Source organism: Opisthorchis viverrini (assembly GCF_000715545.1).
Source record: "Opisthorchis viverrini unplaced genomic scaffold opera_v5_234, whole genome shotgun sequence".
Lineage (NCBI taxonomy): Eukaryota > Metazoa > Platyhelminthes > Trematoda > Opisthorchiida > Opisthorchiidae > Opisthorchis > Opisthorchis viverrini.
In genome coordinates, this window is record NW_008751892.1 from 515,671 (window position 1) to 529,618 (window position 13,948).

Consider the following 13,948-nt stretch of genomic DNA (forward strand, 5'->3'; position numbering starts at 1 on the left):
CAGTGACTGATAGTAAGCATATGTCTACTTAGATAGCGCTTTGTTGGCACACAGTACGAAAAAGAATACAGGTGTTAGTTGTCACTCTCAGCTGATTATCAATGCTCTCTAGCAAATAAGAGATCTTTTTCAAAGTTCGCGCAAACGTTTTCGTTACAGAACTTATCAAACGACACCACAGTAATCCTTACGAAAAGAATCCACCACCGGGGAAGAGTTTTGATCATTCTCGAAGGTGTACTCCGCACGAGTATGAAGAACAGCATAGAGTGCCATCGTAATGTGACGTAGAAAAATTGTGAGAGCTTTTAGAATTAATACTCCGAAAGCAATAATCCTGGTATGAACAAAATGCAATTCAACCCTGTAATTATCAGCTGTGAAAATTTCGGAGCCCGCAACCTGATAACCATCAAATGCGTGTTAAAGACGAAACTTTGGGTACAGTTACGTCCAGCTTCAGACTAATGTATGCTATATTTTAACATAATTCTGACATCGTCTGGTGACAATAACCCGCAGAATCTTGCACAATAACCTGCAAAATGTAGTAAATTTAAATCCAGTTTAGAACACTCCATGCTTTGGTTCTGGAAGTTTCGATATCACGATGCCGAAACTTCGCAATCCAGCCAGCATTTAGCAAGCTTGACATAAACTGTCCTAAGTTGTTTATGGTGTTATGTATGCAAAATGTATAATTTAAATCCACAGGATACTATTAGTGTTCCACACAGTAATTAATTTTAAACACCGATTTCTTCTGCCATAAGGTTACTAGCTTTTCTAACATAGTCTGATTTTGTCGGCTGCAACAATTCCACAAAAAGATATATAAACCACTCAGCAACTGGTAACATATTAGAACCACTGGTGGCTGATCAGTTGGTCGTTGATCTGTTCGCTGAGCTTGGCAATTGGTTTGGATTGATCGGTAACCAGTATGTATACCCAAGCTACCTATATATCAACATAATGATATTGGACCCACTAGATAAGCTAATGAGGCTTATCAAGATAGGGTGGCTAGGACGATATCCGACGATTCCTTAGCCAGAGAACGCCATTTCCAATTCCTCTTTAGATAATTTTGTATGAAACAGATGGTGACACAGTAATGACAACTGAAAGCAGCTACAGACAAACTGAATACCTTGGGACCTAACGGTGAGTGAACCATTTCGAGGATATGTGAAGGATCAAACTGGCTTTTTTTCAGTTCGCTTTGTCTTAGGTCGCTGGGCTTTTTGTATTGAGTCCACATCTCTCTGCTATGACTCCAATCCCGTGATGACACTTTATTCCATGTGTTGCCTGGTATTTACAAACCAGCTGTAGCTACTCATGGTTTTGGCTGCACCTAAAAGCCGAGGAGAATTTGTCAAAATTTATTATTTCTAAGAAATCCGTAACGTGATTGTTAATTTTCGAACTGATGGAAGTGAAGTACCCAGAACAGTTGGCTAAGTCTGCATGAAGTTCGGATGGTGATCGTAACAGCTTTCTGATGCATGTGATGTGAGTTCATTATGATAGAACTCTGCTGTGTAAAACTGAGTGCGCGAATCTCATATCACGTGGTTTTGTGGTTTAAGTGGCTCTCGTGACACAACGGATCATTTTGCTGGGTAGCTACGTGTTTTTACAATCATACGAGATCCCATTGGTTGTGATGCGTGCACGACTCGTAGTATTACACCAAAAGGAAGGTAACACAATCCATTCTGGTCATATTTTCAAAGCGTTGCGTTTTCATCTTTTGGTGTAAAACGAATTCGTCCCGGAATTTATTGTTATGACAATCGAACATGCGTAAGCACCATCCGTCAGGGCGCCAAATCACCAGTAAAAACAGCTTATTTACTGCAGATCGCCAAAGACGGACGAAGTTTACAGTCATTCCCTTAGGATCAACGGTTTTGCGAGAAAGCCAGCCGATATCGGAGGAAACCATTCTAGAAGTATTTGAGAATAATTTGCAGACACAATATTCCCCTGCCCAGTTGGAATTTTTTCCCAACTACTTGCTGATTAGCCGAAAAAGGGATCAGGAGAGCTATCCTTATACGCACTTTATACACTTTTATCAATGCTCAGAAGTTCCGGATGTATTCATGTGGTATACAAGAGATGAGTTCACTGGCAAACGTGTGTACGATGCATACATGTGCCAATCAGAAAAGGAGGTGAAGGCTATACGGGACCAGCTCTATCAAGCAACATCGAAATCCCTTCGAATCTTCACTGATATCCCCGGATACCGTCGAAGCAGATTCTCCCCAGTATCCACTGAAGGGACTGACTTAGGAGAAAAATACGACGAAAATGGCTTGCTGGAAGTACACGCATCATACAGCGATGATTCCTCTGCGTCTCATTCGATTACTTCGATTGAACATTGGGATATACCCACAGAATTCGGATCCAGTAGACCAAAACGGATGCATCGGATCAGACACCAGATCTCCGAAGTTCCCACCTTAAACCCGATCGTTGTTTCAACGCCCTTTCCAGGAACAGGGTGTAATGGTCCGAGATCTCGGCGTTCAGCCTCAAGATCTAGAAGTCGGAGGACAGCTTCTACCCTAAAAGTGAGTCCGAACCCGGAAAAGGCCTTGCGAACTTACAAATCGAATGATCGCAAACAAAAACGGCTACCAAGATTACAAGTGTATGCTCCGGATGATTAGTACCTATTACTTGGTTGCGCTCCATTTTGCACCAGGAACCCTGTATTTCTATGCTCTTGCTGGTAACCGCGGATACTGAGTAGGTTGTGTTAATGTATAATGCGACAGTATTCAATATATTTGTGTATACTGTAGGTAGTTGGTCAATTACTTTATGAGAACTTAACGGCTATGCTACCCTGTAAAGTACTAAATGGTTGGCGGTAAAAACGTTGACCAAATGAAACTATCGGTCGAGCAGTATGCGTTGAATTGGCGTGTTCACTTGAACGGAGACCACTTTTCTGCGAACTAAGGGGTGTATTTTCATTTTGGGCAAACTCTTTTGTAGTATGAGGTCTGAGGATTGACACATGTGTTTTTGACAACTGAATTTCAGGTCATACAAGTATAAAGGATAAAACCAATCTAAAAGCCACGCAACAGTGCTGTTGACATGATCAATCGAACGGCCTTTTGACGCGGTCGGGGCAGGTGGCTAGTGTATTTGTGTTTCAGGTTGTATATAAGTATGCAGTCGAACTTGGTAGCTCAAACAAATATTAGTTGCCGTCCGACTGAACTGTTTTATTTTACATCCACCATGTTCCACACCGCAATTGCAACGAAAGGAATATTGTAACATATATCAGACGTGGATGGTTGTTCGCATTGAACACCAACAGTCATTAGGTCATAAGAGTGGCAGTATGGGACGTTCTGATTACGACGTTGTAATGCCTATTATGTTTGAGCCCGTTCGTCTGTGTGAATGGTGGTTTATGGCATACGGACCGCCTTCACGCGGCGGTTTGATACCGTTTTCTCCTCGCATAACGCTAGACTAGCATGCATGAAAGAATCTACCCAAGATCCAGATTAATCAAGATTAATTAAACAAGTAGTAGAGATGTACCGGTGGCCCACTTTCTAAGATGAACCACGGAAGAATTAGACTGTCAGCTGCTCGAAGTTAATATACCGTGCGACAGCTGATATCCCGAAATTTTGTGTGTGATTACCCTTCGACAGTCAATTAGGCGAATGCTTGTTTGAATTGGTGAAACAGAAACTTACAATCGGGACTTGTGAGGACACCTCATCGATATCAACTAATGAAAATTTAAAATTGCTGGGCAAGGATAAAACAGCCCTGAGGAAGAAAATAAGCTCGACAAACTGTTGCCCATGCCTCATAAGACTTCTATGGAGCATTCGGTTAACATCTTCTCGAATTCCGAAGTAGATGGCCGCATAAGGAACGTGAACTCTGAAATTGGTATCATGATTGACATATTGTTGAATGAATGCAATTATACTTGCGGCCTCAGGCTTTATCTGCTGTTATCTGGTCCATATCACTCCCGCGCAACAGATTTACAAACATTTGCAGAATTCTTCATGGATGGTCTTGAACACGTCTCCAGATCTCATAACTAGGAGTTCTTTCTAAACAGTGGAATCTTACCTGTAGCTTCCGAACTATCTTGTGCTTACAAGGGCCACACGTTGCAGGTTTAACTCAGAACCGGAGAGGAGATTGCACTGAAAAACTAGACTCCAGTATGCAGACTAGCCTCATTGTTTTTTTACAGAAGATGATATGTTGGGCATTGACAGTATGATAACGGAGTAGAATGGTGAAACCACATTAGCTGGAACCGACATCCAGCTGGCTTACTTCTCCTTATTTAAAGAGGATCAGCAGGCCTGTCTACACAAACGGAGTTTTTCTCCCTTGGTGTGTGGATCTCCACTTCTTAAAATTCTGCGTTGTGAGTTTTATTCTTCAGCACACGTTAAGTTTTCAGCCAACCGACCGACCTCATGAACCAACTTCAAGATATGTCTTCATGTTTGACGACCTAACTTGGCAACAAAGTATTTCTCCGACGGCCTCTAGAGGACTTGTTGTGTACCAGTGGTAGGAGGTAGACTTGTTGTACACTTCAAAATATCAAATCAATGACTTCTTAGAATACACCGACTCTCGTTGATGAAAAGAAAGCCCCTATACAGTTTACGAGATTCGCGACAAACCACAGCCGAGATAAATGCTCAGAGTTACTCAAGATTCAGCGGCTCAAACGTAGCCCGAAATTTAACGCAGAAGGAATTCGAAAGAAAATGTTTAGTCCACACCTACTTCAACGGTACGGATCTGGTTTGACGGCAAAACTGAAAACCTGAGAATAACGAACACCTTATAGTTAAGGAGACGCAAATATTGTGACAACAATATCACTGTATTTGTCGGAGACCGTTCTACCGCTTTTTCTTGGATTGTTAGTAATACTGAAGTGTCCGAATATCACGGAATAGATAGATTTTATCTAAGATAAATTTTTTATACGGCCTTTATGTTTCAAAACCTCTGAGATCCAGATCTCTTGGCGGTCCACAGTCGACGTCATTTGATATTGCGACCGCCTGGCATCGAGCTCCCGAGTCTTGGTTGCCCAGCGGTTCAAGTTCACGAGTCGATTAATGGTGTTGCTTCAACCTTTGCACAATGAAATTCAACAAACAAGGCAACAAGAAACACAGAAAACCCAAGCCCAGATGACTTAGATTTTGGAAGCAAACTGCTCCGTCCAAATCATAAGAGCTGACTTATTTCCTGGCCACCGTTGGTTAAGAATCAGAGGCTGACTAGCTCCTCTACTAGACCGTCCATCAGGTTATAGCCCCCAGAACCTGCTTTCGAACGTCTGGTTCGTTGGAAACAAGTTCACTTCAAGAAGACAGTAAAGCAAGCTTCCTCAGTGGGGGCCACATGGTCGCGGGTCGCTTGCGTGAATTTCCATGGGGGAAGGCAAACAATGTCTTTTGTTGTTTAGGAAAACGTCTACCCCAGAAATTCTGTGTCAGAAGGCATAACACACAAGAGAGACATCTGTAACTTTGGGAATTGTTTGACCTAAAAACGCATAAGACAAGAAACTGAGGTGATTTCTGACCACTTTACACCAACAGGAATGTGCCCCATCACAACTTGTAGAATTTGTCTGACACTCTCTGGTGCACCTACGAAAGCAGAATTTCGGATAATATTTGTGCAATTGTGTTGCAGTTTTTTAAGTTTCGCATGATGCCCAGTGTATTCCTTCGAAAAAGAGAATGGCGACTTAGTGGGCGGAAAGTTGCCATCTCATGAAATAACGTCAATTTTACTTCTCATGCAGCCTGGTGTACTGAAAAATTAGGCGAAAGTTGTGAAAAATTATCTCCCTTAGAGTCACCCTACGGGCTACGGTGCTCGACTGGCACTGACCTCTAGGCACCACCGGCCTCAATGAGGTATTTTTGAATGACTCGGCCGGTAGGTTATAAGCGCAAATGTTGTACTAACAAACTAGCACCCTGTTTCATTATCTTTTATTTACACAATTAAAATTGCCATGGAAATTTCACCAAATTTGATATGTGAATTCCCTTGACCCGGAACAATGTGCAGACGTTCTTCCACGAAATTCCGTCTAATCAGAGCTGTGTCAGAATTTCGTATTTGGCTTTGGCTATTGACGTTCAGTGGAAAGCCTTTCGAGATTTGCTAATTCTGCAGTCAAAATGAACACCGAAGATTAGTTTACCTTGTGACAGTCGGCTTGAGTCACGAGGGTAGAAAAAATTCTCGGTGCATAACCCTCAACATTCATAGAACATCCGTACCTGGACAAACCATCTTTATGGGGTATCATTCTAGGCATGGTCTCCAATTTTTCTCGAGGGGGGGATACCGTGGTGGCGCGCTTCAAGGGTCAATTTGTCTGTCCTGTTTAAGGGGTCAACTGTCTCCAGACAATCCGTCTGCGTTTTCGGAAAGTTTGGTAACAATCAGAGATTTATTGCTGGAACGAAAACGATGACTACTCAATCGGTTCCAAGAGTTTTTCAACTGATTGAATCCGTCTGCACTTTAATAAATACTGCTTCCTGTCATGCTGTTGAGTAACGATTGATCATTAAACACCCAAACATACCTATCATTCTCAGTTAAAGTGATCTCTTGTTATTTCGCTCCGAAGCTTTGCCACCGGTTGCCTATTCACTTTGGAAGTCTGCATCCCGGAGTGTGGAAATACCTGTTCCGCCTAAAATTGACCTCATTTCACGAAGCAACAAGGTTCCAACAATACCCAACAGTATCCAATATCATTGAGCAGTTAAATTTAATCAATGCTGGAAGCTTAGTTCCAACCAGTCAACATAAGTTCATCAGTGGGTTGTCAGTCTGCTAGTCCCAACAGAGATCAACATATCCCCTCATTAATGCATGAGTTTATACTTTTCGCTCTTATGTCGCCTGCAATCCACCGTAGACGACCTTTATCCTGAAATTTGCGGCACATTACAACATTCACAGTTTGAATGAAGTTATGAAATCTATTGCATCTATAAATTAGGATCGGTCTTTTCAGAACATTGCACAAACTAAAGTGGGGCAAGTATATATGCCAGGTTCCCAGTACTCAAGTAATATAGTGCATCTTCCGAAAGAAATATTGTTCGCGAATTGTCAAGTCCAGTGGTTCATTCTCCACCCTTTTAGTATGTTTTTCTAAGCCAGGATATAGCATTACACCAGCAACTAGTCAGAAACAGCCTCATGTGACACATTCCAGTATGATGCTTGTCGAGATTCGTAGAAGGGCACCTGTGTATCAGTTGCATAATTGCAATAGCTATCTCTGTGCCTGTTAGATCATCATGTAGCCTCCTGTGATGTGCTTTCCATCAGCAGCAGCGCGCGTCTCGTTTGCTCACAGCTAAGATATCAGCACGAAAGTGTCAATGAACACATAAGGGTTACTACTACGATCACCCTGAAATCCTTAGACACACCATTCAGTATGTATGTCTGAGAACGGTAGCCGGACTGCTAGCATCACTACAGATGTACTTTCCCAAGGGGTCACCAGCAATAGGGTGTAGTTGTCTCATCCGCGATGCCACAACATTCCACAGTCCCCAAAAAGGGTTTTTACTGCAGGCTTGCTTGATTTCACTGTTCATGGCTATTTAACGAATCACACTAACTAGTGTAATCATGAGCAACCGATGATACACTTTAGCGACGTAAGATTATGGCTGTCTGCTCTCCATTTTGACTTACCCTAAAATGTTTTGTTTCCATACTGCAAGCTCAGCCAACCTATTTGGATTTAGGATACTAGTCAGTCAATGGGAAGTCGGGTTGGTTGTATATTACTAAGGTAAATAAGATTCACTCAGTGTGGGGCAAGGGTCTTAGCAACCGGCTGTTCGGTTGGTTATTAACGTTGGCAAGAAGTTGGGGAAACTGCTCGAGGCTTCGATTTCGCAGTCCTTTGTTCCGTTAAATGTACTCTGCATGGTTATCTGTGTAGGGCAAGCTTGGAGTTCGCGAACGGGGGAATACAGCTGTACTAAAAGCAAGCTATAAACCAGTTGCTGACCGCGAAGCCTTAACGCAAGTGCAGATTTGCAGACGGGCTTTTTTATTACACCAAGTGTTTAATACTGGATTTGTGATAGCATCTAACCTGACCCCGTTTATTTGGCGACTCCGTTTATGTACTTTTGATCTCCAGTTGTTTTGCTTATATGTACCGTACCTAACCTTGCCACAGAGGCCGTTCGTCCGAAACCTGTGTATTGGCGTGTCCGTGCTTGAGTGTGCGCAGCTGACCGACTTACCCATGCGCGTTCATATCCCGTCTGCTGAGCCTGCCTTGACTTGTTTTCTCAAGAGCTCCATGTGACTGTACGGCCAATTAGAATTACGACACTCGTCGGAAGGGGCAACCGTAACCCACACCACTGAACCACTATTCCGCTCTCCGTTGTTTGGTGTGCGGAAGTTGACATCGCACTGCGCTGGTCAGTGACGGGCCTGTACACATGTTGAGGGTATGAACGTGAAAAGCTGAGGTTTGTTGTACACATTTGCTTACACTTGTGTAAATAGTACCTTAGAATTTCGAGCCCGATTCTTCCTTTTGATATTCGGGAATGTCGAAACTACGCGTCACTCAAATTTTACCACCGGGAACCTCAACAGTGATAAACAAGGCTTTAGTAAATCAACCCATAAATCAGGGAGATTAGTTTATCAGAATTTAGCAGAAAAAGTTTAACCAAAATAATCAAAACCGTAATCGGACTAACCGAGTCATACTTGATTTCAGATGTACAAACATGTGAACAGAAGCACTATTGTTGAACATGGTGACGGGACGTTCTATGCAGCTGTTCGAGGAGTTATTTACCAGTACAGAGGCATCTGTCAATATGTTCACCCTTGGGACTGTCAGAGCGACAACAGTCTTTTGGGATTACGGACCAGTTGTTTTACGTGGAGAAATCTTTCGTTGATTCACTAACACTCTACTGTTGAGATATTATCTGAAGTTACTACCGACGGAACGCAAAACCTGAACAACACTCGCTAGACAGCCACAAGTCAATTCAGTCGGTTATACAAGTTTAAAACGTGCCAAGATGTTATGCCACAAGCTGCAAAACTTTCATTTTACGTGGATTCAGAGAACCTGGGAATGGCAATCACTCACTACAGCTGACTACCAGTAATCTCTCTGACGCTAAGTGGCTCAGTTTGCCTGACAATTGGTGGATTGAGAAGGCTCATCATTATTAAAATCCGCCACAACATGTATGACATAACTCCAACTGTCGTGGGCAATGACCACTACTGTGTCCCATTGCCGACTCCGCATCCCGAAACAGGAGAGTTATTAACACGAGTGAGCTGACTGTTAACGGCCATCGCGCTCCGTTGGCAAGTTGTGGACGAATCCGCTGAGGTGTTTCCACCAGACATACGGCTAAGCGAACGGGTGTGTGGAGCAAGCGGTACTCTTACATACGACGTGTATATCCAGTATAAAATATGAGGTGTGACAAGATGATCTAGTGATGAATGTTCATTTACCCTGGAAATGTCTATCTTATTTGAACATAACTGATTCGATGTTTCCACTATATATGTGAGAGAAATGTGCACATCAGGCAGTCTCCAAAGATTTACCGTGGACAGAGTCTACCTCTTAAAATCACAAAGTAGGATAGTCCACCGAACGACTAGTCCGGTGTCGTGCGCAGGTGTCTTTAATTAAAAAAAACTGACTGATCCTGTCTTCTCCAAACTTAACGAGTTACTTAGAAAAATTGCTTGCAGAAGACGATGCAAAACCACTCGGTAGGTAACTACGTGGAACAACAAAGCGACGTAAAAACAGTGCTCCCAATCACTAGTGGATAGACCTCACATGCCAACTAGAGCTGTGCAAAGGAAGATCAAAAACAATATGTTTAGAAGACAAGACGATAGCCATTTGTTCTTCCACCTCATAGCTCTAGGTTATATAGTGTTGGATCGCGTTTGTTTGCCGAACTTTGTTTCATCCCTACAGGCACCAGTGAGGTTACTACGCTGTGCATTATCAACAACTGTCGATTGTTTCCACGGAAAGTCGAGAATGGAGCAATGGTACTGACTTTCATGCGGAAGCACATGCCTCTGTATTAAAATGAACGACGTGCTGAAACGAATGTTGGTCTTTAATTAGGAAAATTGTGATGGTTATGTTGGTACGCAGTTTGTCTCTATGGGTATGAAGGTTCCATGAGGGCAGTCCAAAAATTTAACCACGTAGAGATGTACTACACTGCTCACAAGGTTGTTGTCTCCAGCGTACCACCGAAATTCACAGCTACACCGTTGCACTCAAGAGAGATTCGTTAAAAAGCAGCCGACCGTTTTCAGAACACAATAATCTAAACTTGTTATTCTGGTAGAAGTGAATACAAAAAATCGATTTCTGCATCTTCAAAGCGTTGAGTTGAACGTAGGGAATACCACGGGACAAGTGCAAAAACAGCTAGATGGTGAAATATCACGTGGTTGCAACTGAAATGCAAATCTCTGAAGAGGTAATCACGCAGTGAGATCTTGAAACGTTGAAGTGTACTTCACTCAGGATCCCTAATTACATGTGAGGATACAACGGAGAGCACATGATTAAAATAGGCATGATGTTCTTGTGAATTCTCTGCTGCAGACGCAGGATTTTTAGTACTCGACCCCTGAACGTTACCAGCTGGTTAGCTCGGGAGGCAACTCAGGGGAGTTAACAAGCCTAAGCGTTTTGAAGCCTTTTTTTCATATAACCTTTATTATAAATAAGCAACAAAACATTTCATGGCCGTACGTGTGCTAATCACACTCAGGCAAGACCCACTTGATCCATCGTTATTGGTCGCAGCTAACAAAAATAAAACCTTGTTATTTCGAAGGTTATCATCCACGATTAACTTCAAGTGATTTCTATCACGACGCCAATTGATCAGACAAAATTGGCAAAGAACACGAAGTAATTGTTTGTAATTCAACATATAGTTCCTCTAGAATCTTCCAGCATGAAAAAACAGAACATCTTTCGACTGTCCCTTCCCAGTTTGTAGACATGTTTTTCTGGTGGTTAACAAGGCGAACAAAAACAAAATTTGCTGCACAGGACTGAAGAGCTCCGAAAAATTAGGGTCCGACGCATTTGAATGAGCACCAACTAACCTCATTACCAGTACTCATCTAGGGCTTCATTCATTTTCTACGCGTCCAAATCATACTAGTAGTCATGCACTAGATGGATTTGGCGGAAAACGCCGTGCCCACCCACATTTGAACCCCTATTTACTTCATACACTTGCTTACAAAGTGGCACCCGGTTTTATCCAGGCTACCGAAAGACCGAACACCGTATGCATCTGAAATGGCACTAGATACAACGGACTCATCAAACTAATACATTCCTCTTGACACTCGGGCCCACTCTGAACCCACTCACCTTGTCTGAAAATATTCATTTACTAAGCGTTACTGTCTTCTGCATCCTAGGCCATCCACAGTATGAGTAGGCTGAGATTGCTTATTAGTTAAGGGGCAAAATTACTGACCGAAATAACCGTGGTTCGACTACTCATGCATAGGCTTGAGAAATCTGCCGATATCTTAGCTTCTATGGGGTGGGCATGACAGTCAGGCATGGAAAGTGTTGAGAATAAATGACTGGGTAGTACTGAAGGCAGTCAGACGCTGACTTGATTTGTGCAATGTGGTTGTGCTACAAGGTTAAGCTGAGTGACGGTTACAAACTTACTGAATGCACTCTATCACCAGGATGGTTGACGCTGTTCGAGTAGAGATTGAAGTAACACAGAAAGGCACTCCTTATTGAACTATACGTATTAATGTTGCCTATTTGCTCAGTGAACATATGCTGAGGAAGTTAACTCAGTACCGCAGTCCTTACCGGTGGGGAAGACCGAGCGTTCGATGATTCCTCATACGCTCACCCTTAATATCATGATGCTTATTAGGAAAACGTTCCACCTCACTTGAAACCTGTGATTCTAAATGGTGGTTACTCCCACGAATATTACCTCTATCCATTGTTGGTAGTTGCCGTGATTTATAAAGTTCATTTTTACGTCACTTACCATTGAACAGTCATTTTCCTGTCCTGTTAAGACGGGAAATTTCAGATGCATCCAGTATGCGCCGGTGGAGTGATGGTAACACGTTCGTATCACGTGCCAGATGTCCGGAGTCTAGATTCTGTTACGGACAATGATGTGTACTGATGATAAAAACTGGGTCCACCGATTCCCAACTTTGGTTTGGACTCAACAGGTTGATTGTATCAGGACAGAAAGATAATTTTCCGAGCGAGATTGATATGCAGGTGAATTTATAAATCCTAAAACCAGATGAAGCCAAACTTGGTACTGAAAAGAACTTTCCAGGAAGATTGGACACTTCCTAACGAAATTAGGTGTAGGGTAGTTGATGCATCCAACAGTGTAAAGTTCGGCGGTCTCTCAATCGGTTTAATGATTTCCCGATATCATCCTAGAGAAACCAACCTACTAATCGACCTTTCGCTGTCGGAAACCCGTTTTTTATTGTTACACTGAAATTTCGATTTAGGTTCATGGCCAACTTTTAAGAGACCACCTACATTAGTTTCCTTTGCTAGTTCCCCAGAGAAAAGCAAAGGCAGTAACTGACCAAGTAGAAGAAGCATAGAATCATTAGGGTACTGATCACAAGAAGAAGTGTCCAAAACGTTTTGTTAGTGGCACCGAAAGATCTGTGGCAATGATGCATGTGGGAGCGGGTAATGAGGACTATCAAATATCTGGGTAGTGGGGAGATAATCAACCGGCAAAACCATAATTTGCTTATATTCTGTCTAGGCACATACCTGTTGTTTTGGCAACTCAACCATCTGGCAGTGCGCTCTAATACGTGATGTTTAATATAAACATCATTTAGTTTTCGATCTCGTCCATTCAGATCCGTGGCAATTGGTCTGCTACTCAAGATTTGTCCAGGTTGTTCTCGGACATAATGAAAGCCGTTTAATTAGTTTTTTTCTGTCGCGTATTGTGAGGGACGTCTTCGGGCCTCGGGACTATAACTGGCCACATTTTCGGGAGTTGTAGGGTGTTTTTTAAACGGTATCATTTGCAAATCAAATATATTGTGGTCAGACAAAATAGGGAAATGGTATTTATTGGAAACAGTCATTGAGGATTGAAATAAACTTTTGAAGTGACGGCCATTTTCATCAAAATTGTTTTTGATATTGTTGGCTACTTTTCACTATTCAGTAACCAAACATACTGGATGTTTAACACGATAGTATCTGAACCGGATAAAAATGATGCAACGCGGATTCATCTGCCATTGTCCTAGCTAGTATCTCTGAAACAATATTAACAATGTTATCATTCTCTGTCAGTGTAAAATACTCGGGAAATATTTCGTCGTGGGTTTCACCAGGGACTGACGATGGTGCAAGCAAACGCTCCCACAGAACTTTTCCTGAGAAGTTGGATGTTTGTAAGCATACTCTCTTGAAACAGTTTTGCTGCTGAGTCCACACTAAAGGGGTAAACGCTGTATTCGAGTTTTGCTCATATTTAAACTCACCAGTAGTACATACCTTCGACGAAGCATGGGTTTGAACTGCGGACACCCGCCCTGCGAGACGAGCATGTTATCACTACCCCAACTTATCATGCAGAATGCACCTGCGTTTTCAGGTCAGACCATATACATGTACTCACGCTTGAGCGACGTGACTGGATGACACGATGATACGGGCGACGACCCGGTATTTGTCTTGGCTGTATCAGCCAGCTGACGCAGTTTTCAGAATTTCCCAGTCAGCTAGCGCTGCGGATACTTAAAACCTGCTGAAAAATTTTGA

At 42.6% G+C, this 13,948-nt stretch overlaps 1 protein-coding gene across 1 annotated transcript; it reads left to right on the plus strand.

Annotated features, from left to right (window-relative positions):
* Positions 1-1,808: 1,808 nt before the first annotated feature.
* T265_14666 (hypothetical protein) lies at positions 1,809-8,935 on the plus strand (the record flags this gene model as incomplete). Its single annotated transcript, XM_009174675.1, has 2 exons — positions 1,809-2,591; positions 8,840-8,935. Coding segments are annotated over 2 exons (879 nt in total), but the record flags the coding sequence as incomplete, so codon positions are not given.
* Positions 8,936-13,948: the final 5,013 nt, after the last annotated feature.